The following is a 27,182-nucleotide window of genomic DNA, read 5'->3' on the forward strand; positions in this document are numbered from 1 at the left end:
GATGACTAATCAAACAAAAAATTCTTTGCATACAAAATAAGATTCTATATAGGAATATTAAACTTTCAATATAATCCCGCTTTTTGAAGTATTACAAACAGGCTATAGCTGCCGTTAGCCGCAAATGAAACCTTAAATATGTAAAAATGTACTGGACCGGCGTGGCGAAACCTCAACACGACGAATAAAACAAGAATCCCATAAAATAAAAGCCATTATCCAAAAAATATACTTTATTGGTTTATAACATACTTTATATTAGATACAAGTCATTCATTTACTTGAAGCTTTCAACACATTGAAACTAATGAGACAAGCGAAACCCCGAAACCATTACTAGCTATATGTATACATATTGTAACAAGTGCCAAGCTACCAGTGTTAAATATTAAAAATCTTATTTACACCAGTCAGAGGCAGAACGCTATCCGTAGTGGAATAATCAACGTCAAAATAGTCACTAGCATAAACACTTATATGAAAGTCACCTGTTACAGTCCGCTGAAAATGATTAAGTAACTAAGCCCATACGATCTTCAAAATGGCATTGTATAAAAGCCATTTCAAACAACGCATCAATAAATACAATTATATAAAAAAAAGAATAAAGGCGCATCCGTGTAAAACGTCACCAACGATGAACGGCAACTATCAAGCGATAAAATAATAAAAAAACATTTACAAATCACAATACAACATTGAAACTGTCATTGATCAAACACTTAGTATACAACTGTAGTCTTAATCACTATGTCGATGCTAAACTATATGTATATATGGTATATGGATCATATGAGAAGGACGAGCTTGGCGCAAAAACCAAATATAATGGGAATATTACATTTTTATTGTTAGATGCATTACCTGTTAGCGTCGGATAGAAGCCGAGTTGATTTAGAAAGTGATTTTTGTTCAATATGTCGCACTACCGGTACGTAGAGTCATTACGTCACCGTACGGTAGGTATCGAAACATTACATATTAAAGCCGTCCGCGTTCAGATCGTAGAGCTGACCAGCGCGCTTACTACAGGTTTGTATCGACAAACTAAATACGGAGCGTTTATGAACCTTCGCGAGTTATATGTAGTATTAAACTAGGCTATTGAATGGGAAACAGCACATCCCGCGTAAGTAGTACGACGATGCAAACTTGTACTAAGCAAAGTTCAAAGTCGTTCGTTTGCCGATTATAGAACTGTTTTAACAAGTTCCTCGTTACAGCAGTTTTATTGAATTCCTGGTTAGGAACATTTTTGCAGAGTGAGCGAATGTTAAACAACTTTTTTAACTATATTTGTCTCTGCCAGAATTATATTTATCGTTATTTAAATAGCATACAAGCAATTAATCGAATAACCGAAGACTAAACAAAAATAAAAAAATCCATTAAAATAAACATCCCCAAAGGCACTATATTTATGTCTCTTATTTATTACATTGTTTTTAAAGAGACCAGTGCTGTGACGGCGCCATTTTAGTTCCGACCTACACGAGCGCAGTTCACCGGCTAACGCGATTACACAAATAGATGAGTTTATCACTTCCTTACCTTCACTCGGCAGTACATAGCAACAACGGCCGGTCCCTCTTGGACACCGGCTCCAACAACAACTTTATACAACTTGTCCATTAGTTTCAAAATACCAAATCAAAAACTTAAAATAGGTACAACAAAAAAAATGCAGCCTGGATACAAAACACGGGAGTACTGTACAACATACGACGTTGGTTAAAAATGTAGAGATATTAATTGAATGTGACATATAAGGATGGCGGTTTAGCTATTGGGATCTCAGTACACCTTGAGCTGGTTCTTGTCGTCGAAGCCGGCTGAATGCCCAGCGTTGCGAACTATAAACGAATTACCGTCAAAGTGCATTCGCCTTTCTCCCCGCCTGCAGACAACACCCGCCTTTATTATGTAACCTGACCCGATTAAGACTCACGTTACGTCATCACCAATAAGCACCTGACAAACAAATGCTGCGTCTGTCCGAGGGAGGCGGTGCAGTGGAGGAAAGGGCTGGTTATGGACGCCGAGCCGTTACTGGGGCTCGTGCGAAGCTGGTACTTGTGGCTGCACCGGTGGATTCTATACACGTCTCAAAGGTTACAAAACGCATCAACCATTATAGGTAGATCTATCGACATGTACTACTGTGATATAATGATGAAACGGATAATGACGAAAGCCTTAAATAAACAACCGAGTCGAAGTGAACTACGTGTTAATTAATTATGACTAATTAGTTGTTTACTCGCTACCCCTAGTTTCTATTTTCAAATAATAAAAATATATATAAAGAGCGTTCAATTTAAAAATAATTAAAATGTTCAGCCCCGCCTGCCGTCTAATTTACATATAATTCTGTTATCATCATTTGGGGTGCTGTTTTTTTTTTGTACATTCCGCTATAATCGGTTAAAACAGCCAATTAAACCGTGCTAACAATTATTTATTAAATAAAATTTTACGTATACTCATAAAACTTTAATACGCTTTACTAGAATAATAATTTCTGCGAGAAAATTTTGGAGCCTAAAGGCTTATGGTAGAGCCAATATTTTACAAACGAAGCCTCATGCAAACAGAATGAATATCAAACGAGGTTTCATTAGGAGCGCTCCCAAACCGTGTTATGTAACTTTCCATTGAAAATTCATTCATAGATACACACAGCAGTGCACAGTCATCAAACGTGAAGCGTGTGCAATTTCCCCTCTATACATACAATGTTTTCACACCCAGACTGACCGCTCAGATGGCTGCGTTTTCAGCGCCATTTCCATTAAACTAACATCGGATATTGCGATATGCGATTCGCTCGAGCCGCGCTAAACCCTATACGGTTTTCGCTTTATTATTTTATTTTATTATTTTGCCATTATGACTAATAATTTTAGAGCAATTTTTTTAAACAGTCCTAAACACACGACATTGCTATAGTAAAACTACAGGCGCTATTTAATTATAACTTCGCATACATAATATTTTTATACCCACCTTACAAGTCCGTCTGCTGTCTGGCTGACTCGCACGTTGTTGATGATCCAATTATCAATGCCATCATCCGTCAACCAGTACTGCACGCCTTGAAGCAGGGACAGGGCCTCGTTCACGTACGACGGCCCATGGCGAGATTCGCTGGGACATACGTTACATACGAAGACTGAAGATTGCGACTATGTTTTACTGTTTAACTCCCAATCGCAGTACTAGTACTATCGAAGTGCCCCTTTTTAATAATATGTAGTCACAAACTTAACAATTACGACAGAAATTATTGTAATATACTATAATTAAAAGTTAATTCTAGACTCGTCAGCTGCTGGCAATTAAATCCTCAAGAAGTTTAATTAAAATGAATCTAAATCCTACAAAGAATAATAATTCCTTTGGACGTCACTAAACAAACTCAAAATAACATTTTTATTGTAACAATATTCTTGCGATTTCACAAACGTTTTACGGTTCGCATTGTATAAGTCGAACACAATGGATCGCGCAAAGAGCAAACACACGCTACTTCAAAAGTATTCGAGAACTTGTAAGGGCGCTCTGATAAATTGGAAAATCGTGGCTTTGACACTATAGAATTAAAAACTACAGTTACAATACGATTCAAAAGCCACATTTTGTATATATTTTAAAATCACCAACAAACAGTGTGCTGTTGTTACATAAATTCGATCGAATAAATGAGAATTCGTCTATATAATTAAATTTCTTCATACATATGTATGTGTTTCCAACCGTCGATGGATATGTTTATAGTCTATAAAAATATGATCAAGATGAGGTACTTGTAGAACACATTGAGCGTGAAGTCCTGGCTCATGTCGAGGAAGGTGTCTGTGGTGGTTCTTGTACCAGCCGCGTCCACGAGGTACACCAGCGCACACTGCTCCGCCGTGAACGACACGCCCTTGTACCACATCTTCGCGTACCTTACGGTATTTAAACAAAAGCTAACATCCGAATAAACATTACTAAAACAAATATAACGCTCTGCAAGTAGCTTACTACTTTTAATTGTACTGTACTTTGGCCTTCTTCATCTCACCTAGAAACTAACAAAAAGTTGGTAACGAACTCTAACTCCTCTTATATTCTGTTAAAAAAATATAAAAAAAAAAAAATATATAATTAAAATGCAGAGCAAATTTATTCTAGAAATCGATTTCATATCAACACGAACATTTCACACCCGATATATGGATACGATCATAGTATTCTCAAATCACACACAAGAGCGCACATCGTCCTATAAGCCGCCCGACCCCACCCGCATCCCCTTTTAATTAATAGATGCCAATGTATAGACATCGGATTCTGCATACCGCAACGGATTTATATTTTTACCTCAATGCAATCAAAAAATCCATTACCGCGTCGCAAAAAAGCATATTAATTTTGTTTTTCCGAGGCAAATTTTATCCAGTTATTCGATTCGTATTCATTCGTCGTCGCCTCTCACTCTGATCTCATTTCATCATTATTATGAAATAAATTTAAATGTATGAAATACGTTTTTTTAATATAGTATTATAGCTGAATGATTGTATTATCAAACTAATATCACCTATTATAGTTAGGTAGGTACTAAACCGTAAAAGTACTTTCAATTTATAGAGTTAAAGTGTAATTTTTATCAAAGATTTAGTGAATTTTCTGTGAAAGTGTAAGAGGAATTATATCAATATTCTACATATATATTCCCAGTTAGTCTCTGCCCTTAGGCAACAACGAAATCGGAACGGACAGTGAAGTGTTACCGCGGAATTATTAATGTTTTCCAATCGATATCCACATTCTATATTCTACATATTACTTCGCTTACAATGAAAACTATCTTTCCGTCCATCCCTAGGTTAATAAAGCTACACAGATACGTTTAAAATAAACTTTGGAAACCATACAGTCAAAGTTGGGGGAGGTATTCATAATAAATCCATCTACGTACTTATTGTTCCCCTGCTGATGCCTGGCCTGGATCTCGACCCTAGAGCCGTACTGGTAGACCCTTCCGTTGGGGTGGATGAGAGCGGCCGACGCGCCCGAGCGAGACAAAGCCAAGATTATATTATTCTTGGCGTTGGTGAGTCGAACAGCACCATCGATCGTCATGTCTACCCTATACCGTGTACTTCGTTACCAGAAGAATATACATAATGCGGTGGTGGAAAGTGTTATTCTGATCATAGACATTTGGAACTTTGTATCTAGAACGTGACACGTCACAGCTCTGGCAGGTTTGAAATTTAGGAACACCTCTCCATAAACGTCTCTCCTAAGACAATCCTAGAGGATTTTTCCAGATATGTTATCAAGTAATGGACTATAGGATTTAAAGATAATTTTTACAAACGCGATGTTTGTATAAACACTATTGAGCTTATTAACATAGTCATGGCAAAATTTCTACTCTTTTGCCATAGCTATGGATCTGTGTCCTAAAATCTGTTTGAAAATCAAAGTTTTAGAGGCTAAAACCTCGTCCATCAATTGCAACAAATTCTACTGCCATTTTTGTTATTTTTTGTATTACGACTAATGCTTCAGGAAAAAATATATAGTGACTTCTGTCATAATTCTGAATGTTAATATATACAAAATTTTAATTAGTCGACAAATTGAAACGATGAATATTAATGACGTCACTACATAATTTGAAACCTTGAAGAAAATAAATGTATAAGTAATAAGTTTTTTTGCAGTATTGAATATCATTCTCAGATGGGGCTCGTATTGATATTTTCCCGCCAAATTCACACAAAGCTAATGATTTCATACTTACTTGACCCTGTCCCTAAGCCTCATACAAACAGTACCATGGGGGGTCACGGAAACATTGTAAGTTGCACCTCCGACGCCGTCAGTTACCTTTGAATATGATACGGCTATTTATAACAATGGAAGCAGTTCCTCACAAAGACAAGTCCAAGAAAACAAAGCGTTATACTCATAGAAAAGTCACACCGACAGACTACTGAGATAATATCAAATGGGCGCCCTTAGCGTGAAAGTTCATGTCTAAGTAGCGCTGCACTAACTTAAAGACGAGACAGAACAAAACATGTATAACTAGCTACTATGTATTGCATATAGTTGTTGCACGCTGCAGTGTCACGTCTTATTACACAATACAAACTAAGGCTCCGTTCAGATGTTAGAATGTCACAAATTTTGTGAAAAACCTAAGCATTAATTAGTCAACCTTCCAGAATTAACCTAAAAAGCTCTTGTGGTGTTTGTTACCTCGAGTTCGCGCCACGTGTCAGCATGGTAGATGTCATCCCCAGGGTAGAAGGGTGCCTTGCGCTGAAGAGGCGCCCGCCACGGCGGCTGCCAGCCCGAAGCGCCCACCAATTCAGCTTGCCCTAATCCACCCTCCAGAAACTTGCTGTAGTCTTGGAAAGTAGAAAGACTCGACTCTTCCTACAATTAAATATATAAAATAGATTGTTTTCAATATCATACCAATATATTGAAATATATAAGAATGCTTATAACAGCTCCAACGTTTACTTAGAATAAAGTTTGGTAAGAACGCTTATGAGGAAATTGGCCAACTTATCGTGTCTTTTTCTTTGTGTAATGTGGTAGGACTAACATTTTAAATGTGAAAGCGACTTTATTTTTTACATTTCTTGCTCACTCATATACGCTTGGCTTGATTCTACGTTAAAATTTTCTCCAGTGAAAAATAAAGCAACTTTTTAAAACATTTTTACTACATAACTTTAATGCTATTAAAAAGCCGTAAAATAATAAAATATTTCATGATAAAAATAACTCGTAAGCAAAGAAAAACCACTAAATAAAACTACAATAAAAATAGAATTTGTTTTTTAATGTCATGTTTAATCTATTAAAGTTATACCGTACTATGACCACATTATAATCACCGTTGAATCAAACGCTTATATTTTTTTATGGGTTTATGTTTTAAAGATTGCTCATACCTGGTTATAGGAATGCGCAGTATAGACGCTCCTGGGACGTACCGCCATAACATCTTTTCTAAAATCTGCATTGGCCATTGTAACACACCTTCAACATCAATTTATTCACTGTTCTATAGTACACTAATGTCTTCTTGTACTGGCAATTGCTACATAATACAAAGTATACTTCATGCGGCTGAAAGCGAAGAAAGAAGTTATTTGTCATTTATTCTATTCTATTTTCAAATATGATAAATAAATGAATCCTTTTGGGCGATGACATGATAACTATCTGGCCAGTCCTAATTACGACAGTGTATGTTATATCTATTAAAAAAATATTAAAATTATTCCATACATAAGTAATGTTTTTTTATAACAGGGTTTGAATGCTTTTTTTACTATTATTAAATATTTATTTTGTGAATAAAATAAATGGAAAATGATCCAAATAATGTGCTACTTTTATTATTACTATTGCGCCCTCTTTAAACCTTAGAGCAACCCCAACGAGGGTCGCGAACCCTACATTGATAAAAATGTTTCATTGGACATTTAAATATATATAATATCTTTATTTGTTCTAGTTGCTTTAAAATAAAAACATAACCCTGTTCGATGAAATAAAAAATGAAACAATGTTGTTTACAGTAACATTTTTAAAGATTTCGTTAAGATAAAACTCTCTGTGGTGCTTACGATCAAATTCTTAAAATGTAATAATGTTGCAAATTGTATTGCATCTTGTTAAAAGCAAGGATAGGGTTCTTAATTATACTATATAATATTTATTTTATCATAACTTTGATATCATTAATAAAAATGTTCAACTCTCCACTTAAAATTTTATTTCGTACTCCAGCAGGACAAAAATAAGTAACAGTAGAGACTTAAAATCCGGATAAAGAAATGTTTAATTAGGTTTCAATTGAGGTCTTTTTATAAGAACTAAAATTTTGTTTATAAATATAAATTCAATTAAAACAAACAGTCTCATAAAAGAAAATAGAAGAAATTGTAGTAGACTACATTTTCAGAAATCTTAATAATTTGTTTAAATATTCAAATATCGAAAATCATATTATTCTTGAGATAACATAAATATATATTAAATAGTAATTAAATGTATAAACAGAAAATATTAGTACGTGTATACTAAATATGCACCGTTTCTGAACGTAAATTGATGTGGAACTTGTTGTCAGTGAATTGTTATTTCATCATTATACTTCTTCGGCTCTGCCTACCCAAACAGTTATTACAGAAACCAATAATACTTTCACCCATGTTTTATAAATATTTATAGATAATTTTAAATATTAAATCATTGTTATCATAATAAGGCGTTAATTTTTTTTTATTTAAAGCAAACTATCGGTTTTCGTAAATAACTATTATTACTTTAAAATATAAATAACTATTATTTACATGAATTAAGCAATAAGCAGAACAACATTTTAAAACATCATTTATGTAGGTGTATTATGTAAAATAAAAAACATCAATCTCTTTATTGTTCGCACTCACAATAAATGAAGTGATCTAAAAATTAAGATTTGTATTATTTTATGTTTTATGACTATCTCTTGTATTCTCTTATAAAATTACTAAAAATATTTAATAATTATCCATATAATAAGATTTGTTAATTTTTTGGTTTATACTTACCATATAAAAAAAAGAAACATGCAAAATATTCTCAGCCTTTCACCGAGAGTAGAGTAGATGTAGTTCTAATAGGATTTTCAGTAGTGGCAACATTGGCCGCCCGCCACGTTTCGCCAGCCTTGTTAACTTTATCGTACGGTCGTCAGTAATTTTTATGTTCTTATTCCTTTACCACGTTACCTAAGTAATTTGTTTTCAAAATGAGTGCTCCAACACCTGCCCCTGCTTATAAAATTGGAATTGTAAAGCAGGTAATACATCAATTTTCTTTTTTATCTCCTTGAATCTTTCCGCTGGCCGCTACACCTCGTGCCCATATCGCTATGCCTTGTTGGCACCGCGTCCACAATTTTCAACAACATTGATCGATTTTTCCGATGGGTCTGTAGAGAATCTTTTGAATGTCAGTATCACGAAAATGTTGTTAAAATACTTCGGATGTATGAAAAAAGCATTTATTTCGTTATTTAAAATGAATTCAGTGGTTATGATCCCGAGATTCGGACATAAAATTTTTCGATTCACATTAATTATGCAGTATGGTTGAACTTCAGTCTGTGTAATCAGGTATTATCCGGAGATACCATCGTTATAAGGAGACAGCCACAAGGAGGTCCCCCGCCAGAGAAAGTGATCGCCCTTTCAGGCATCACTGCACCGAAACTAGCGCGTCAGAGAACTGCCAACAAGTACGTTACAATTACATATTTTCTTTTAATACATTTATTTGATACTGCGATGCTGATTTTACTTAAATCAATAGATTTCCATTCAGTTTTCATTTATAAATTCTGTACAGTATTATATTTAGACTTAGCACCTGTCCATTACAGCTTGGGACTTAAACATTTTTATTCATTGGTTAATTATAACTTATGAGTGGAAAGTGATTATATTCTTGAAATGATCTAAATGGAGAATTATTTCTTGAAATCTTAACATATTTGTAGTTTGTTTTAAATAAAAAATGCTTCTTTGGTTTTCATTTGGAAATATTATTGTATTTTTTTTGTATATATACTTTCATTAATCTATATGTTAAAAAATGATAGTCTATAATAAATGTCTTCTGTAGGATTTTAATTTTCAAGATTTTCTTAAATTTGACTTGCTTTTGTACAAGTACTAACTAAAATGTCCTCTCAACCCCATCCATGTTCTTATTTAATCTATGAAATAACTTTCATTGCTCTTTTAAGTCTACTTTCACTTGACTTTTAGTAAGTATAATATAAACAGCTAAATATGTTACTAACTGCAGCAAGAGCAAAATTCTGTCATTCAAGCAAAAGCGAGTGTGCATAGCGAAAATGTTATATTTTTTTACTAACACATACTGTTTATTAACAAAGGTATAAACACCTTGTTTTTAAAAGATTTCATCAAAATTGGTGTAAGGTTTTATTTCTGAACTATCTTTTATTTTGGCTTTGTCTGACCACAATTTGATTTCCTCACTCGAGTTATATTAAGTTACCCTTCAATGGGGTCCTGTCTATTACTGTAAGAAAGTTCATTAAAATGGGTTTGTTGATGTAAGATATGAAAGGTTCTGTGCTTATATAAACTTTTCTTTTTAACAGCTATATATAAATAATTTATAAAATAGGCTCAGCTTAAACACAAGTTTTGAAAAAATTTTTTTTTAATTATTCAAGTTGTATAAAGCAAGAATTGTTTTTTTCCCATCTGTATGGAAGTTGTGCGAGTTCTGACAAACACTACTTTGTTTTCCCTTACACAATATTTGTTGACATTATGCATCATTGTCACACGATGCGAATCTGTGGTTGAATTAGCTGTACAGAACAATAACAAATTATCAACTTGTCTGTTGTAGTGACTCTGAAACAAAAGACGAGCCGTTTGCATGGGAAGCAAGAGAGTTTTTGAGAAAAAAGTTGGTTGGTAAGGAAGTCATCTTCACCGCTGAGAAACCTCCCAACTCTGCTACTCGGGAATATGGATCTGTTTGGGCCGGGAAGGATCCTACTAAAGATGAAAACATGACGGAAGCCTTGCTAGCGGAGGGTTTTGTTAAAGTAAGAGAAGGCGGACGTAACATCCCTCAGTTGAAGAGACTCGTTGAAATCGAAGAAACAGCCAAATCCCAAGGCAAAGGTATTTGGGGAACTGACTTGCAGGTAAATTATTACTTTTAATTATAAGTTTAGATAAGATTTAAAAAGAAATGGTTGTGTATTCAAGTGTATTATGAGAGCATTTGGTTTCAGAATCATGTTCGTGACATAAAATGGAGTGTGGAAAATCCGAAACAATATGTGAACAAATTTAATGGAACACCTATAAAAGCTATAATAGAATATGTAAGGGACGGATCAACTGTGAGACTTTGTCTGCTGCCGGACTACACACCTGTAACACTCATGCTATCAGGAATTAGAGTAAGGACATATTTTTAATTCATGATATTTATTCAAATTAAAGATTTTAAAGCATAGTTTACACGATAAACTTAAAAAATTTTGTTTTGCAGTGCCCAGCTGTAAAGCAGGACGGTGATTCTGAGCCTTATGCCGAGGAAGCCAGATTCTTCCTGGAATCCAAATTGCTTCAGAAGGATGTTGAGGTGGTCCTGGAATCTGTAAACAACAACAATTTTGTTGGAACAATTCTACATCCACAAGGAAATATTGCTGAAGCTTTGCTCAGACAAGGTTTCGGTAGATGCGTAGATTGGTCCCTCGCTGTCATGAAATCTGGTGAGTGTTTATTTTATTATATAATTTGATAAATATATGGTTACAAACTTTAAATTAATTGTTGCTTTAGGTGCTATGACACTGAGACAAGCTGAGAAGGCAGCTAAAGAAGCTAAACTTCGCATTTGGACTAACTATGTCAGTATGGCACCCATCATCCCTGCTAAGGATAAAGAGTTCACAGCCACTGTAATGGAAGTTGTCAATGGAGATGCACTCGTAGTAAAAATGCCATCTAATGTCCAAAAGAAAATATTCTTGGCAAGCATTAGACCTCCACGTGAAAAGTAAGTGTATACTTTGTATTAAAAACTGACATTCTTTTAAACAACCCTAATTTATTTTATACCGTTTATCTAACCTTAATTTCCCTTTCAAGGAACAGCCCAGATGAAGAGGGCAAGCAGTCACCCAGGCCTAAGGGATTCAAACCGCTGTATGACATACCTTGGATGTATGAAGCACGTGAATTCCTCAGAAAGAAACTCGTTGGAAAGAAAGTTAATGTCACAATAGATTACATCCAGCCAGCAAAAGACAATTTCCCTGAAAAAACTTGTTGCACTGTTATGGCAGGCGGAATGTTAGTAGCAGTAATGAAACAAAAAAAAAATTAATTTATATATGAATGGTTGAAATGTATATTTAAACATTTTGTTATTTTTTTTTACAGTAATATTGCAGAGGCCTTGGTCAGCAAAGGCTATGCCATAGTTGTCAGATACAGAAATGATAATGATCAAAGGAGCTCCCATTACGATAAGTTGCTAGAAGCCGAACAGAAAGCTATGAAGGCTAATCTCGGAGTATACGCCAAGAAAGATATACCGACCCATCGCATACAAGACACAAGCGGGGACTCCGCTAAGGCCAAAAAGTTCTTCCCGTTCTTAAAGAGAGCACAGAAAACCGAAGCGGTCGTTGAATTCGTTGCGAGCGGCTCTCGTATGAGGCTCTACGTGCCCAAGGAATCTGTGCTTGTAACATTCTTACTGGCTGGCATCAATTGCCCAAGAGGTGCTCGCCCCGCTATCGGCGGCGGCGGCATGCAAGAAGCTGAACCGTTCGGTGAAGAGGCACTTCAATTCACTAAGGAGAAATGCCTCCAACGCGATGTCATTGTGTCTATCGAGGAGATGGACAAAGCCGGCAACTTCATCGGCTGGCTCTGGGTGGACAACGAAAACATTTCCATTTCGCTTGTAGAACACGGACTCGCTACTATGCACCACACCGCTGAGACCTCTGAATACGCGCGCGTTATCAAGAACGCTGAGGAGAGTGCGAGCAAGAAACGCATCGGCATCTGGAAGGATTACGTTGAGGTTGAGAAGGAAATTGAAAAGGAACGCAACGCTCCGATGCAGGACCGTGTCGTGAAATATGAAAAGGTTGTGGTCACGGAAGTCACACCGGAGGGTACATTCTTCTCACAGAACATGGAGTTAGGAAACAAACTCGAGACCTTGATGGAGAAAATTCATCAGGAGTTCACTAACAATGCACCACTGCCCGGATCTTACGTGCCGAGGAGGGGACAAATTTGCGCCGCTCGCTTCACACTAGACGACCAGTGGTACAGAGCCAGGGTTGAGAAACTCCTTGATGATAAGATGGTTCAAATATTCTACATCGACTATGGAAACAGAGAGGTATAATATTTGAGTTTAATCCGTATCCGTATCACTTTACTCTGACGATTATATCGATTTAAAAAACGGCTATTGACTTAAAATATCTTTTATTCAGGTGGTTAGCCAAACAAGATTGGCTTTATTGCCGGCGGGCACGGAGTCCGAGCCGCCGTACGCTAGCGAGTACTCCCTAGTGTGCATCAAGTTCCCCGCGGACGCGGACGATAGACTCGAAGCGGTACGAGCCTTCTCTCTGGACACACTCAACAAGAAGCTCTTGCTGAACCTCGAGACACGCGGCTCTCCACCAGCTGTGACACTCGTCGAGCCCACCACTAACACTGATATTGGAAAGGTAAGCTGTCATATAAAGATCCCGATTATTGCTCTTGATTTATTCTCTATTTACTAATAGTTTCTCCTCATTCACTATCCTACACTGTATTGACTATAGTACGATGGTGTCAAGTGATTGCCTGTATTTGTACGTGTCCAGAACCTGATCAAGGAGGGTCTGGTGTTGATGGAGAGCATCCGAGACCATCGGCTGAGCGGTCTGGTGGCCGAGTACCGGCTGGCCCAGGAGCACGCCAAGAGCTCGCGGCTCAACCTCTGGCGGCACGGAGACATCACCGAGGACGACGCCGTAGAGTTCGGAGCGCGTCGCTAGCGCGAGCTTCCCTGGTACGACGCTACCGCCTCGCCCTCGCACACGCTCAACTGCGCCACCTGCAAAGCTCTGCACGTCGAGACCATCATATACGCAGTTATCTACGAGTTCTTGTGAAGGCCCTAGCCGTACCAATGGAAACACTTATGCTAAAAACATTACCGCATACATACATGTTAATGCGTCTAACCATCTTCAACTTTGGAAGTGTCTATCCTAAATCTTATTACTCAGTATGAACTTTGATGAAATATTTTTTTTTTTTTAATATTATAAATATATGTCTTAAATGATGTGACCCCGAGACGTACGCCTCGACATAACTTACTGTACAGAAGCATGATTGTGTATGTTATTTGTAACTTATTCATAGAGCCGTGTACTCTGTCGGCAATAAGTACGCCATTCGATCGAACGGATCCTCTTAATTCGTACATTTTCTCTAATACAATAAATAATTCACTCTTAGATGTTTACTACATATTTTTATATTCAAAATAAATTATTAAACGAAAAAAAAAAAAATAATAATAATTATAATTATTACGAATAGTAAATTATGAATAGTTAATCGAATAGAATCAAGCATAATATGACGGAAAAAAAAAAAATTTTTTTTAAATATTTAAAATAATCGTAATGAATGTGTACAAGATTAATAATGGTATGTTAGCATAGAAATTTTCAATTGTTATTACACTACCCGCGTATTTACATCGCAAACTTTACAGTTGTTCTTATATGACTAAATGTTTTATTGTAATTAATGTGATGTTATAAAATTATTTAGCCTTAATATCAATATGTTGCACTTACATACTTAAAAAAAAAAAGGTAACTCGTCTCTTAAATCTACTATATTGTATATTTTGTACTTCACGTTTAAGGATTCATTCAAAAGTTGATAGCGGTAATCGAACATTGTAATGTTAGCTAAGTGTGAATTTATCGTAATGCATAACGAGTCTGAGTGTTATTATACATTTTTACCACATTATTCTATTCTGAAACGTCTTCACTATGTTTTTATTCAGTTTTTCATAATTCGTACTTACGAATGTTTATTTTTTTTTTTAACCTACCTCCTGTCTGATGTCCCTGTTATTTCCCCCCACCCCACATTTGGACTACCACAGCGACCGTGCGTGGATTGTTAATGAAACTCCTGTATTTTAAATAAATACACTTTTTAGGAATATTTTTTTTTTCTTTTTATTTTATTTCATCCCGTTTCTCACTTCCCACCTTATATAATATTATAATGAACTATTGTAGTGGTTTACATAATAAGTGTTTTTAAATCGACTAACTACTGAACTATGTTCTAATAAATGTACAAATTGTAAAAGTAATATATGTAAGTGTTTATTCATTAATTAAGGTCCATCCTTCGCGTGTTATTCCACGTGCTCTCGTCGCAGGGCTCTGTTGAGTTTTTCTATGTCTTGCAATTGCCGCAGCTGCCGCAACACGAGACGAACGTGCGAGTCCCGCAGAGCACGCACCGACCCGGCCCATACAAACGATCGCTCGCACTCGGGACACGCGTCTTCTGTGTAAACATTAATCTTTACTATACGATACTTGACAGATGTTTACAACTATATATTACTGATCTCATTTACCACTAGATTTACAACTGGAGTACTCGTCCTCGTCTCCCGACAATGTTTTCCTGTAATTGAAAATGAATTCAGATAAGTCTTGCATGCATCAGGTACAGTCAAATCCACATTTAATTGCTGATCCAATGTGGTCTTGACTGTACCCCTCAAACTAAATACACCATAATAAATGGATTAAATAGTGATACCTTGAATCAGTGCCTAAATTACTTCTCAAGATTATTGGTAAAATAATGTTGATAAGATAAATATGATTTAATATTATTACTTACATAAAACAGATATGGTACCGTCGTCATAAAAACAGTTATCGCTTAACCTCTGCTGGGAATGTTTAGCGTGGTCGCTTGGCCTTTTTTTTTTTGATGACGCAGGGAAACTCTTTACGAGCCGTCTAACCGGCCTTGGAGGGGCCGGAGAGGATGTGTGAGACTCGGCCTGGGCAGGCCCCTACTCACTAAAACCACTGCGAAACGGCCGCTATGTTGGTGCACCCCGGATCTGTCAGCGACAGGGCACGTGGTCGCTTGGCCTGCCACATCTCTCCACAAACAAGAGTTCAAACGAAATTTTATTTGTTGTTTTTATATTTTGGTTAGTCATTACTAACCTATTACATGTATGCTTCGTCAAAGCTTGAACAGCAATACTACGGTTTCTATCGTTATGTTTGATGTCTCTAGAAGCTTTTGGTCCCATTATTTTAACAGCTTTGGGACTGGCTGCTTTAGATTTTATAGGAAGTTTTTTAAATAACGATTCCAGTATTTGCCCAACAATTCTGCGACTTGCCTTCTTTTTTGTCTGGAATACAAGCATTGCAAGTTGTTCAATAGTTGAATTTATTTCAATTGAAAATATAAACTTTTAGCATTGGCTCCCTGATTGTTGCTATTTCTTAAAAGTGTAAATTTTCGCCTCATCGTTTATTTGGGGACCAACATTTTACACAATAGACATATTAAAATTTAACAATTAAAACAAATCTTGCAAAAAAATAAAGATTCACTTTTGCTTGCGGCCGTGATTGTATGATTCTCTGTCTGTTTTCAGTTATAGTGCTGGGGTTTCTGGTCAGTGGTACGATAAAGAGTGGTGCAGGAGGAGGGCGAGGAGAGAAGAATGACATCGCGGTAGGCCCGAATCCTGGACCGCTATTATTTTTACTGAAAAAATATTAAGACACGACGGTTTATGAGACGAAACCTCTCAGCATTCCATGAATTCGCCGTGCGGGTGCCGGGTCCATCGCGTTGCAGGGAGAGGAGCTCCGACTTCCGACCCAGGTGTAAGTTTAAGGGGCCCCTATATAAGGCGCGTTAAACGCTTACCTCCAACGTCCAAGCTCCTCTCTCTATCTAACCAAAAATAATCAAATAATGTGTTTGTATCTAATAATCGTTAATGAAGAAAACCATAGCAAATGAAACTTACTATAGTATGTTATGTGGGGAGAGCACTGTTGGCGCAGGCAGTATTTGGTCAGGCAAACCTATTCGTGTGGCTGATGCAGACGGGCTGCGAGCTAGTCTTTCAGGGCTATTATTTTCAGAAACCCCCGATCTGAGCGTTGTAGAATTATATTACATTTTTGACAAAAGGTTTTTCTCAGGAGGCGTAATAAAAATATATAATATTTTTAATCTTAAATAAAACTCTTTTAGAACTATATATTTACCGCACTGGTGACGATCGTGAACGACGTGGCCGAGGAGAAGCACCTGGTTATATTGTTTTTCAAATTATAATATACATAACCGAGCTGATACATTTGGATGCGTTCTCATTTAAGTGTATCCAATAATGCTAACAGATTTTTTTTTGTCCAAAAAGACGTTTTACATATTAAGCGTTAAGTAGTTGTATATTCAATATATGGCCTTCATAAGTGTATGTATGTATAGTGTAACTTACGGGAAATGTGTTTACGAGGAGCTTCAGAAGGGACCTCTTTATTATTATGATTTCCGGTCTTAGATACCTCCCTACCATCCATATTCAAGTGATTTATGGTGAACGGTAATTTGGAGCGCTGTTTAAAAATTTTCTCACTGAAACAATAAAAGTAAGGTGTTATAAGAACATAATTATAAACTATACAAAATGTTGTGAAGTTTTTCTGTTAAATGGATAATTTGTCGCTTGTAAAGAACAATGCATATGAATAAAATTTACAGTTTTTCGCTTAAAGTTTGTCAATATAAATATTTGTTAAAAACGATTGGGGGCGACTAAGACAATACATAAACAGCATAAAGTTTACCTGAAATAAGGATCCACACCCATAGCGACAGGTCAGATAAGAAATTAATGTGAATTTGATTTAATTATTCTTGATGTAAATAAGATAAGGACTGTAAAATTTGTAGTTTCTAAAGTTAAACTAATAATCAATAAAATGGAAGTAAGAAAAGTCATTAAACTGCTACCGAAAAAAATATTTAAAAAGAAAAAAATAATGTAAAGAGTTTGGATATTAATTTGAAAACAGAAGTTACTTTGTAACGATTTTCGTTTTATTAGAGTACCTAAATCGTTTTATATATAAAGGACAATGAGTGAGACAAAACCTCTTAGCATTCAGTGGACCCACTGTGCTGGTGCCGGTTCCATCGCGTTGCAAGGAGAGGAGCTTTAACAGTACCTGGGACTTGCGACCCAGGTATAGGTTTAAGGGGCCCCTATCTAACGCGCGTTAAACTAGAGCTGCCTTCAAAGTACGTTCCAAGAATGAATTGATATTAGTTCTGGTCAGGCCAAAGTATTTCAGCAGGTTGTAGAGGTTTAGCCGATATACCTCGCATTCCCACTTCTACCGCGTACAAATCCACGACGAACCTACTTCGAGTGTGTTCGTTAGTGAGCTCGTAATATTTATTGACCTTGATGGCATAGTCTTTGCGATGTTGGTTTCCCAAGGAACCGTGAGGTCTATTATCACAACGCGCTTTAAAATACGCGGATACATAAATATGTCTGGTCTGAAAGCCGACGCACAAATAGCCTCTGGGATTTTGATTACTTATTGGCAAAAAAAAAAAAAATTGAATTAGTATATTTTTTGGTAAATACTAGCTTTGACATTTTTTAAACTATCATGCCCGTTTAAAATGTAATGGGGCTACCAAATTCAATGTTAGTTCAGACTGGTATGTTTTATATCAGTAAATGTTACCATTTCTTAGTCTATACTTACCATGTATGCAATATATAAATATACTGTTTATATTAATAAACAAAAAAGGAATAGAGATAGAAATAAGCACTATATTGTGAGTTTAAAATCTAACTTTACGAATAGTCAGAACTACGAAGTGTATTATATGTAAATGTAAGAGTTTTAAAATTTTTAAGTACGGAAACATTTATTCAGGATATATATGTGGCGTTGATTTATATATGCATATATATATATATATATATATATATATATATATATATATATATATATATATATATATTATCAAGTAGATATGCCTTAATAAAACATCTGTAAAGTTAATTCCACAAAATTTAATAACAATTAGTACATTTCCATCAAATCAGTGGTCGGAAGAAGCAGCAATTTCTAGTAAGCTTGTGTAGCAACCAGAGATGAGAAATGCGAGGCCGATTAACACGATGAATATATCACGAATGAGTCGGTAGCGGCACAGGCCGTAACTATCAGTGTACCAGACGCAGGCGTCCATGATGCCGGGAAACACCATAGATAGAAGGGACAGACAGAAAGCACCAAACAAAGCTATGAATGGTCCCAGTTTCGGCACAGCTACTGCAGCCAACCCTGCGAATATTATAGCAAATATTTACACAATCCAATAGTGTATATCTTAAGAATATAAACACGAAACTTAAATATTTAAATAGTGGGTTAATTTTTATATATAAATCTGGCAGTTCTTTATTCTTCTTCAATATTGATAAAGCCGAGGGAATTTATACGCACATAATGAGAAATGATGACCCAAAAAGGTCTTAGAGCAGTTTTAGTGATGGAAACTTTTTTCTACTGCTTAGTTATACGAATAGGACATAAAAAAATTGAGGAGTGATGGCAAAAAATATATAAGTAAATATATTAATTATCTTGAGTAGCTTACAAGGAAGAACTACGAGTGCTACACGTAGTAAGTAATCTAAAATTAAAAGTTTCGTTCCTGATACTTTTTTGTGTATCTTACGATAGATAATGCTATAGGCAACAAAATTCTGCAGTGGAAATGTCAAAAATATTGCCATTGCAAATATCACTTTTGCTGCTTGCGCTTTCCTGAAAAGATAAATCAAATATGTCGGATATATATACAAAAATCTATACGATACAAAAGATTCTACACAAACAAATATAAATTTTGTATCAGTTACTTTTGATTTTGGGGTAGATTCAAGGTTATAGACGCTTTTATCTCGTCTCCATACTTGAGATAACCAAAAATCCCCATCAGCAAATAGAGTGACATAATGATAACCATGCCAATGTTGAAAAGACCAAAGAGTCCTACAAAACGTTTTGGTTGCTCCATGTTGTATTCCAAAGCCAGGACCTGAAAATGAAAAAATCATAACTCCTATACATCGTTCCCAAAATAGCACAGCTATCTCTAAATAAACTTACCACACCCACAGCTTCGAGGGCAAACAATGTCGTGCCAATAAAGAATGGAATCTCTTCGAGTCCCTTCAATTGTAACTTTTCATCTTCTATAGTAACATCATCTTCAATTAAATAAAAGAAGACAAGAACAAACCCAAATATAGTAACTATGTTTGATATAGAAGAAAATGGAGTCAACAGTTTGAGGTTTTTCACGAGTCCCATGAGCGTGAGCGGCAATAACAGAAAAAAAAGGTGTGTTCTCAAAGACATTACTTGTCCGTGGAAATCACAAACCTGAGAACATTTACAATGAAAGAAAATTAAAATATAGCTAGGTACATATAAAGATAAAAATACATACCTGTTTTATATTTTCAGCGACAAAGACACAGTATATACAGCAAATACCGAGTTGCCAAAGGATCAACACAGAATCAACAAAGTAATAAAGTGATCTGGCGGACCACCTGAGGCACGGGGGTCCTTCTTGGATAGCAAAAAGCATGGATTTAGGATAGGCCAGATAACCGCGTTTGAATCTCTTACACAATTTATACTGAGTTGCTATCTGTTTTTTTAGATCAAATACACAAACTTATATATTTTATAATTAAAACGTTATATTACTTAAATAATTTAGAAATTAACATTTAAATAACAATGGTATTAACCGAATTATGGAACACTTACTAAAAGTTGTATGCAGTAAGTAGCGAAGGATCCAATCATTAAAATGCCAAAAATACTGAAAACAATTCCGACACGGGCGACCGCGTCCGCCATGGCGAGGATGCCAGCTCCTATACTACCCTTCAGCAGATGCGTCATCGTGTCTGAATAACTAAACAAAGCGAATAATTTCATCCCACAGCATATAACATAAGGAAATAGTTTTTTGCTTTATACTAACGTCGTCGGTCTCTCTACTCTGCGGTGTTCATGTGGGTCGAAAGATTCCTCTTCCTCGCCTATAAAGAAATCAATAGAATGAACACAAATTGTCTGGTCTAAGTCGCTTAGTATGTATATGAAGACCCACCTCCAGTTATATGCTCAACTATTCCAGCCATAAACTCGTAAACAAACATCTTGCTGTATTATATTTCTGACAATATTTAAGAAGAATTGAGAATGTCCTCTTCTATTCTTTTCGTTATAGATATTATACTGAGTTAGATAAAGAGATAAAATGGGATTTGTGTAAATTGGGAATATTAAAATATTGTAAGATATAAGTATATCAAAAACTGAAAAGTTTTTCAAACAGATTAAATTGACGTTAGCTGACATTCGGTGATAGGGTTTAAGGTTTTACTAGACGATTTACTTTTTCCATATCTTTCCGGTTTTTTTTAGATACACATCAGGAACACTGTTTATAATACTATAATACGAAGTGTAGTTTTAATGTGTTATATTAAAAAAGCATCCTGGAATGTGTAACTACCTCTCGGTTCGATGAAAGCGTCGGAGGGTAGAACAATAAAAAGACAAATTTCACAAAATTATATAATGAAATTTATTTATTCTATATATCAGAGTTACATCAGTTCTAATACATTATATATTATGTGTCACTAGTAGCGTAAGAGACGCCGGTCGTTCTTTATACCAGGACTTCCGAAGTAAACCGACTCCATACATCATCAGACACAAGCGTTACTCATACAAAAGCGTCAACTACCCAAGTTCCGTGTTGTTATATCTATTAATATAGTGCTGAACGTATTATATCAATTGCTCAGTGATCCAGCGCGTACCGCATGAGACGTTTTAAAGTTACACAAGCTCTCAACACACTAATATCGAACGTACAACATAAGAGAAACCGCAATAACCTGCTTGCTGTTATATAAATAATGATATCAAATGACGCGTATTAAAAAAAAAAATAATTAAAATTAACATGATGCCTAGCATATATCGCGATTTTAATATATAGTGTTTGTGTTAGAAACGTAATTATAATAATGTAGGTCCTATTCAGTGATACTAGTATATCAAGCAACGAGTATCAAATCACAACTTAAGCTAATGTAAAAAGAGTAAAAGATCACAGTAATAAAATACAATTTATTATTGATTAAAAAAAAAAATTAAAAAAAAAATAAAAGCAAACTAACGATCAATTACTATTTAATATATACCATAACTTATGATGTAGAAAATGTAATGTGCTAACGAGTCGCTCGTCTGCTCTTCCTCTCCCGTCAATTACACTATCCAAGTATTATATCACTTAAACAGTACTTATACATAGAAAGAATACGTGTCATATTCGTCTTATGAAACTAAATTTCGCAATTTGGTCACAAATTAAAATTAAAACCTCTAAATTCGCTAAAACTTAGTGATATATACATTATAGTTATTAAAATATGCATACATTAAATTAGGATAAGCATGAAATTATTATATAAGCAAAAATCACAGACACTTTCATTACAATCGGTCACTCGCGGACTTCGAACATCAAAGATTTTATCAGAAATTTAATCTTTTAAAAAAAAAAAAATCCCACGATAGATTGGCTTAACACGAACACCGCACTAGACAAGAGCGATTGTTCGTAACGAACGCCATATGGCTGGTTAATAAGGAATTAGTTTCGAATAAAATTATATCGATATTCATTAAAACCGAAACGAAACAAGCAATTCAATTTATATATGTCTATCCAATGAGACGTTTAACGGCTATGACTGTACGTACGTGTGTCGGTTTGTTAAAATTAAAAGGGAATCCGAAATCCAAAGGCTCTCGTAAAAAAAAATATCGATAGGTGGGCACAATGACTATAATATGAACGCTATCATTACTAAAGCTTATCGTAAACCTATCATGTATCATGAGCGTACGAGGCTGGGAGATATAGTGAGCTAGTTCTCAGGTCCCCGCCGGGTTGATGAAATTGGCAAAAAGAAAAATTAATTTTTTGGTTTCACACTCCTCGTTCCCGGAGACAAAGTCTGGCGAGATTGTCGAGTCTAGTGTGTCAGTGTCATAGACTCGTCAGGTGTCGGGTGAGCGGAGAGAGTGTAGAGCGTTGCCGAGACCAGCCGGCCGCCGTCGCTCCAGGAACGTCTTCAGCTGCGTCGAAGACAGCTGAGTGTCGCCAGCCTGCGGACATTATGTTTTACTTTTAGACTTACCCTCGCACATTTCTCACCTGACTTTCATTAATGGAACTACCATTTCCATGCTATCCTGTTATTTTATAGGTTTTGATAAAAATCACAGTTGCGTTTTACATTACCTGTTCGAACCAAGAGTCTCGCAGCGCTTCAGCCGGTGAGAGCCGTCTCGCGGGCACCGGTTCCAACAAACGTCTTATCAGTTCCTGAGCTCGCTCCACGCCGCCCCAGTGCTCGGGAGGGAAGCAGTAGTCGCACTTTATTATATTGGCCGTCGTCTCCTCTATTGACTCGTCCAAGAATGGCGATAACTGGAAATATATATTTTTTTGTTGTAGTTGTCTTCATTGTAATGAAGTTAGAGGGATTCTGGTATATCAATAACATTGTACTAACGCCGGTCAAAAATACGTAGAGAAATACGCCAGCAGCCCAAGCGTCCCAGGCTGGTGCTGGTGGTCGTCCCAGAACGCACTCCGGTGGTGCAAATTCAAGCTGGGCGGGTGCAGGCGGCAGTACTGTAGTACTTTCCGCGTTAGAAGCCGAACCGCTGGCGCCTCCTTCGAGTTCCACAGCCGATCCTAAGTCCACAAGCTTCAGCTGGGGCTGAGCACCGCCCAACTCTACTAAAATGTTCTCCGGCTGGAAATATACGTATATTTTTATCAATCAAATAAATTGATTACTGATGATTAGTTTTATGCGTATACACGAGTCAACACCAACCCTGACGTCTAGATGTGCTACATTGTTGGAGTGCAGCCATTCGAGTGCGGATAGCAGTTGTCTGGTGTGCGTGGCGACGGTTCTTTCGTTGTAGTCTGCGGAGGAGGCCGCCCAGTCCAGCAGTGGCCCGCCTCCAACTAGCTCTAACACCAGCGTGTGTGCGCCCGCCCGGGGCACCTCGGCGAACAGTGCCAGGGCACGGACCACAGCGCCGTGAGCACCACCAGATAATATACGATATTCACGTACTGCATCCGCGCCTCGACCGCTCACCACCTTGTTAAGTTTAAAATGCTTGTCTATTAAAACTTTTAACATGACGTTTCCTATATAGGAATATGAATGATAGTCAATGTACTGACAACTTAGAGTATGTAGAGCATGTATTACCTGTTTTAAAGCTACTCGTTGGCCGGTGCCAGTGTCACGAGCGGACAGGACTCGCGCCGACCGACCGCGTCCTATCTCCTCTTCCAAAGTGTATCTCCGTGCGAATTGTTCTCGTTGCCAACTCCCACCACCACCGCAGGTCGCTGGACCGGACGCGGAACCCGCGGCGCCGCTACGGGCACTCACTACACGAAAACTGTATTGACCAGCAGGTAATTCCTCTAGTGCTAGCGTATTTGCTGTAGCGGGCGTTTCGGTAGCTCGACGCCATTCGCCCTCGCCGACACGGCAATATTCAAGATGCACAGCCTCCGATTCATCCCACTGGACCACAAGTCCACCGCCGGGGTGAGCTCTAACCACGGGAACTCCAGGCAGCCCGCCTGCAGCCACCGTCAGTCGAGCCGAACACTGTACACCGCCGAGTTCGTTGCTTATGAGACAACAGTAGACGCCAGCATCCGAGGCGCGGCAGGCGTGTATAGTGAGAGTGGCGAGGCCGTCGGATCCGAAGCTGATTGCGAAACGACCTCCGTGTCGTAGAGCCAGAGTCTCCGGCGCCGTTTTACGCCACGAGGCTGTGGCTCTTGTGGCCAGACCGCGACACGAGAGTGTGGCGGAGGCTCCGGCGGCCACTGTGACGTCAGCGGCGGGCTCGGACAGCTCGGGGGCTCGCAGCTCCGTGACCACGCCGTCATTAGGCTCGGCCGCGCTGCCGCTACTGCCGCTGCTGCCGCCGCGACGCAACTTCAACCCCCAAGCGCGCTTCGACAAACCCTGCCATACACACAGCCGGTCACTAACCGATCTCTGTCCCTCTGTCATTTTAACATTTAAGCGTTTCATGCAAGCTCACCCGGATGTTGTAGTCGTCGATCCACTTTTATTCATTAATAATTTACTTATTACTATTTACAACTATAACTAATATAACAATTCAATTCAATGGAATATCACATAGCACAAAATAACAAGAGTCTTGAGTCAATTGCCCCATTGTCACAGTCTATGTTAAAAACTATTTCTGTGCATATCATACCTAAAACAAAAGAAATTCATACAAGCGTTAAAAAAGATGTACATGCAAAAAGTAAAGGATAAATACGAACAAAAATATATACTGAAGCAGTAATACTACGAGATAAATTACGAAAATAGCATAGAGAAGATTTAACATACAAGAAGTTTATATAAATACTGCATAGATAAAAAATACGACTGAAACACTTAGACAGGTCTAGCGAGGGTCAAATAATATAGCGGGGTGATTGATGTCCACTCTTAAGGCTTAACAAAGATCTATTTCAACCTGAATTTTAATAAAATTAATTCTGATCTTACGGTATTTTTTTTAATATTTATAGAAAAAATCCAGCTACGTAGTTCTTTATTGTCATAACATTCAAAAACAAAATTTGTATAGGCATATATGATTTTTTTGTTTAATTTCTTCATACAATTCAATTATAGACTTTATTTTCATTACAATAGTTATTAAAATATATAAAAAATAAAATATAGCAAACAAATGTGTAAGAAAAATTTTGCATTTGACGATAAAAACTAAAGAATTCCTATAGAAATGTTTATAAGAGTCATTTAACACAGAACTGTCACAATTCTTTATAAACCAATATTTAATATCAGGGAGACCAGATCGGCTTTCCAGCGGTATAACATTTATCAAACAAGACTCGGAGAAATTTCATACTAAATATTTAATATTTGCCGATTTATTATAGTAGCAAACAATTTTTTTCTCTAAACAGTACTATTACATGGTTCGTATGATCCAAATTTGCATATCAAATATATTTCAACTCGCTCTACTCATACACGTGTATGAATTCGTATAGAATTAAATTTTAACTGTTTTTTTTTTAATGATCTCGTCATATCAATTTTATATTATATAGTTTTATAATCATAGCATATCACTTTTATTAATATATTCACTTACCTTCTTTAAAAAATTTAATTTTTAACGTTAATAATAGTAAAGGTTATACAAATTGTAAATGCGGAATACGAAATTTAAAAAAATAAATAAGACATGTATAGTTATTTTTTAATATAAATTTACATTACCATATAAAACTATAACTAATTATTATCAACGTAGGCATTACATCGGAACTCATTACTTATACGATATGGTTAGTTTGGATCCATATATATATATATAAGTGTGTGTGTTTGTGTTGCGTTATGTACGTACGTTATGGTGTGGTGATGTGGGCGTGAGCGGTGGCGCCACCTTTTTGTGGTCGTCTCTCGCACTGGATGGTAGGTTGATGGTGTTGGCTTTGGCGTGCGGTCGCTGTGTGCGCCCGCGCAGCTCCGGCGCCAGTCGCCCGCCCACAGACGGCGGTACGCTCTCAGTCTTCCGTAGCCCGCACCAACCCTCGCCCGCGCTAAAGGGACGGGAAAAAGTAAATAAAATAAAAAAAAAAACAAAACGGGTATATAAAATATAGACCAGCTTTTGTGTGTCTGTATGTGATGTAGATTATATGAGATAGGTCATTGTATCGTATGTGTTTGTATCGAAGAAGCTGGCCTTAAATAAAGATTTAAGAAATTATATTAAAATTTAAAAAAAAAAAGAAGAGAAACCAAGGAAAATAATTATAAGCATGCGGGACTAGAAGCATTAAGTCACAAGCGATTTTATTCATATTTATTGATTATTCGTGTAACACGTTGTCACAGATTACAATCATGTCCGGATATTATTTACATGTAAATTATTATATATACATACAAGACGTTTGAATACAATGTAAAGCAGAGAACGATCTCTATATAGCTGAATACAATACATATGGAATGGAATTATATTTATGTAACATATACTATATTATATATATATATATATATATTAATTTTTATTCGCTGATAGTAATAGTAATGCAAAGCGCGTACATGTTCTCAAATATATTAACAATTTTTCACATAAACACAAACAATGTATACGTTCTCGTCGAAAGCGATAGCGAAATAATAAAAAATTAATATCGTTTACAATAAAATTATGAAGGGAGACAATTTAATTTTTTTTT

At 36.5% G+C, this 27,182-nt stretch overlaps 5 protein-coding genes across 9 annotated transcripts in view; 1 reads left to right on the forward strand and 4 right to left on the reverse strand.

The window, feature by feature from the left end:
• Window positions 1-215: 215 nt before the first annotated feature.
• LOC116778119 (uncharacterized) lies at window positions 216-7,198 on the reverse strand. Its single transcript, XM_032672004.2, has 8 exons — window positions 6,969-7,198; window positions 6,262-6,441; window positions 5,801-5,886; window positions 4,967-5,137; window positions 3,807-3,950; window positions 3,007-3,147; window positions 1,972-2,094; window positions 216-1,897 (listed from the first exon to the last, which is right to left on the reverse strand). The coding sequence occupies exons 1-8, from the start codon at window positions 7,044-7,046 to the stop codon at window positions 1,795-1,797; spliced, it is 1,026 nt and encodes a 341-aa protein (XP_032527895.1). The 5' UTR covers window positions 7,047-7,198; the 3' UTR covers window positions 216-1,794.
• Window positions 7,199-8,695: 1,497 nt separating this feature from the next.
• Window positions 8,696-14,845, forward strand: LOC116777164 (staphylococcal nuclease domain-containing protein 1). Its single transcript, XM_032670552.2, has 10 exons — window positions 8,696-8,869; window positions 9,186-9,307; window positions 10,459-10,762; window positions 10,853-11,023; window positions 11,116-11,341; window positions 11,412-11,628; window positions 11,721-11,924; window positions 12,015-12,993; window positions 13,091-13,330; window positions 13,472-14,845. Exons 1-10 carry the CDS (start codon window positions 8,819-8,821, stop codon window positions 13,643-13,645), a joined length of 2,688 nt encoding a protein of 895 aa, XP_032526443.2. The 5' UTR covers window positions 8,696-8,818; the 3' UTR covers window positions 13,646-14,845.
• Window positions 14,846-14,848: 3 nt separating this feature from the next.
• Window positions 14,849-17,695, reverse strand: LOC116777165 (uncharacterized). Of its 2 annotated transcripts, XM_032670553.2 has the most exons (8): window positions 17,534-17,695; window positions 17,185-17,321; window positions 16,949-16,991; window positions 16,705-16,833; window positions 16,280-16,436; window positions 15,881-16,074; window positions 15,271-15,320; window positions 14,849-15,197 (listed from the first exon to the last, which is right to left on the reverse strand). In XM_032670553.2, exons 1-8 carry the CDS (start codon window positions 17,554-17,556, stop codon window positions 15,043-15,045), a joined length of 888 nt encoding a protein of 295 aa, XP_032526444.2. In that variant the 5' UTR covers window positions 17,557-17,695; the 3' UTR covers window positions 14,849-15,042. The 2 variants fall into 2 exon arrangements, with proteins under 2 accessions (XP_032526444.2, XP_061382070.1); XM_061526086.1 differs by lacking the exon at window positions 16,705-16,833.
• Window positions 17,696-18,768: 1,073 nt separating this feature from the next.
• LOC116777570 (proton-coupled amino acid transporter-like protein CG1139) lies at window positions 18,769-21,123 on the reverse strand. Its single transcript, XM_032671193.2, has 8 exons — window positions 20,910-21,123; window positions 20,781-20,838; window positions 20,561-20,711; window positions 20,232-20,438; window positions 19,889-20,164; window positions 19,639-19,817; window positions 19,374-19,543; window positions 18,769-19,057 (listed from the first exon to the last, which is right to left on the reverse strand). Exons 1-8 carry the CDS (start codon window positions 20,956-20,958, stop codon window positions 18,813-18,815), a joined length of 1,335 nt encoding a protein of 444 aa, XP_032527084.1. The 5' UTR covers window positions 20,959-21,123; the 3' UTR covers window positions 18,769-18,812.
• A 595-nt stretch (window positions 21,124-21,718) lies between these two features.
• LOC116777140 (triple functional domain protein) overlaps window positions 21,719-27,182 on the reverse strand; it is a 58,949-nt gene continuing 53,485 nt past the window's right edge. For 2 of the 4 annotated variants that reach the window (XM_061526522.1, XM_061526523.1), the window contains 6 exons: window positions 26,339-26,534; window positions 24,121-24,897; window positions 23,731-24,006; window positions 23,401-23,646; window positions 23,127-23,315; window positions 21,719-22,990 (listed from right to left, as the gene is read on the reverse strand). In XM_061526522.1, coding sequence (XP_061382506.1) covers window positions 22,883-22,990; window positions 23,127-23,315; window positions 23,401-23,646; window positions 23,731-24,006; window positions 24,121-24,897; window positions 26,339-26,534 — 1,792 coding nt within the window. In that variant the 3' untranslated portion in view covers window positions 21,719-22,882. Of the gene's footprint in view, window positions 22,991-23,126; window positions 23,316-23,400; window positions 23,647-23,730; window positions 24,007-24,120; window positions 25,160-26,338; window positions 26,535-27,182 lie in introns of those variants that run through there. The other 2 variants (XR_009753481.1, XM_061526524.1) reach the window with 2 other exon arrangements.

Source organism: Danaus plexippus, chromosome Z, assembly GCF_018135715.1.
Source record: "Danaus plexippus chromosome Z, MEX_DaPlex, whole genome shotgun sequence".
Taxonomy (NCBI): domain Eukaryota; kingdom Metazoa; phylum Arthropoda; class Insecta; order Lepidoptera; family Nymphalidae; genus Danaus; species Danaus plexippus.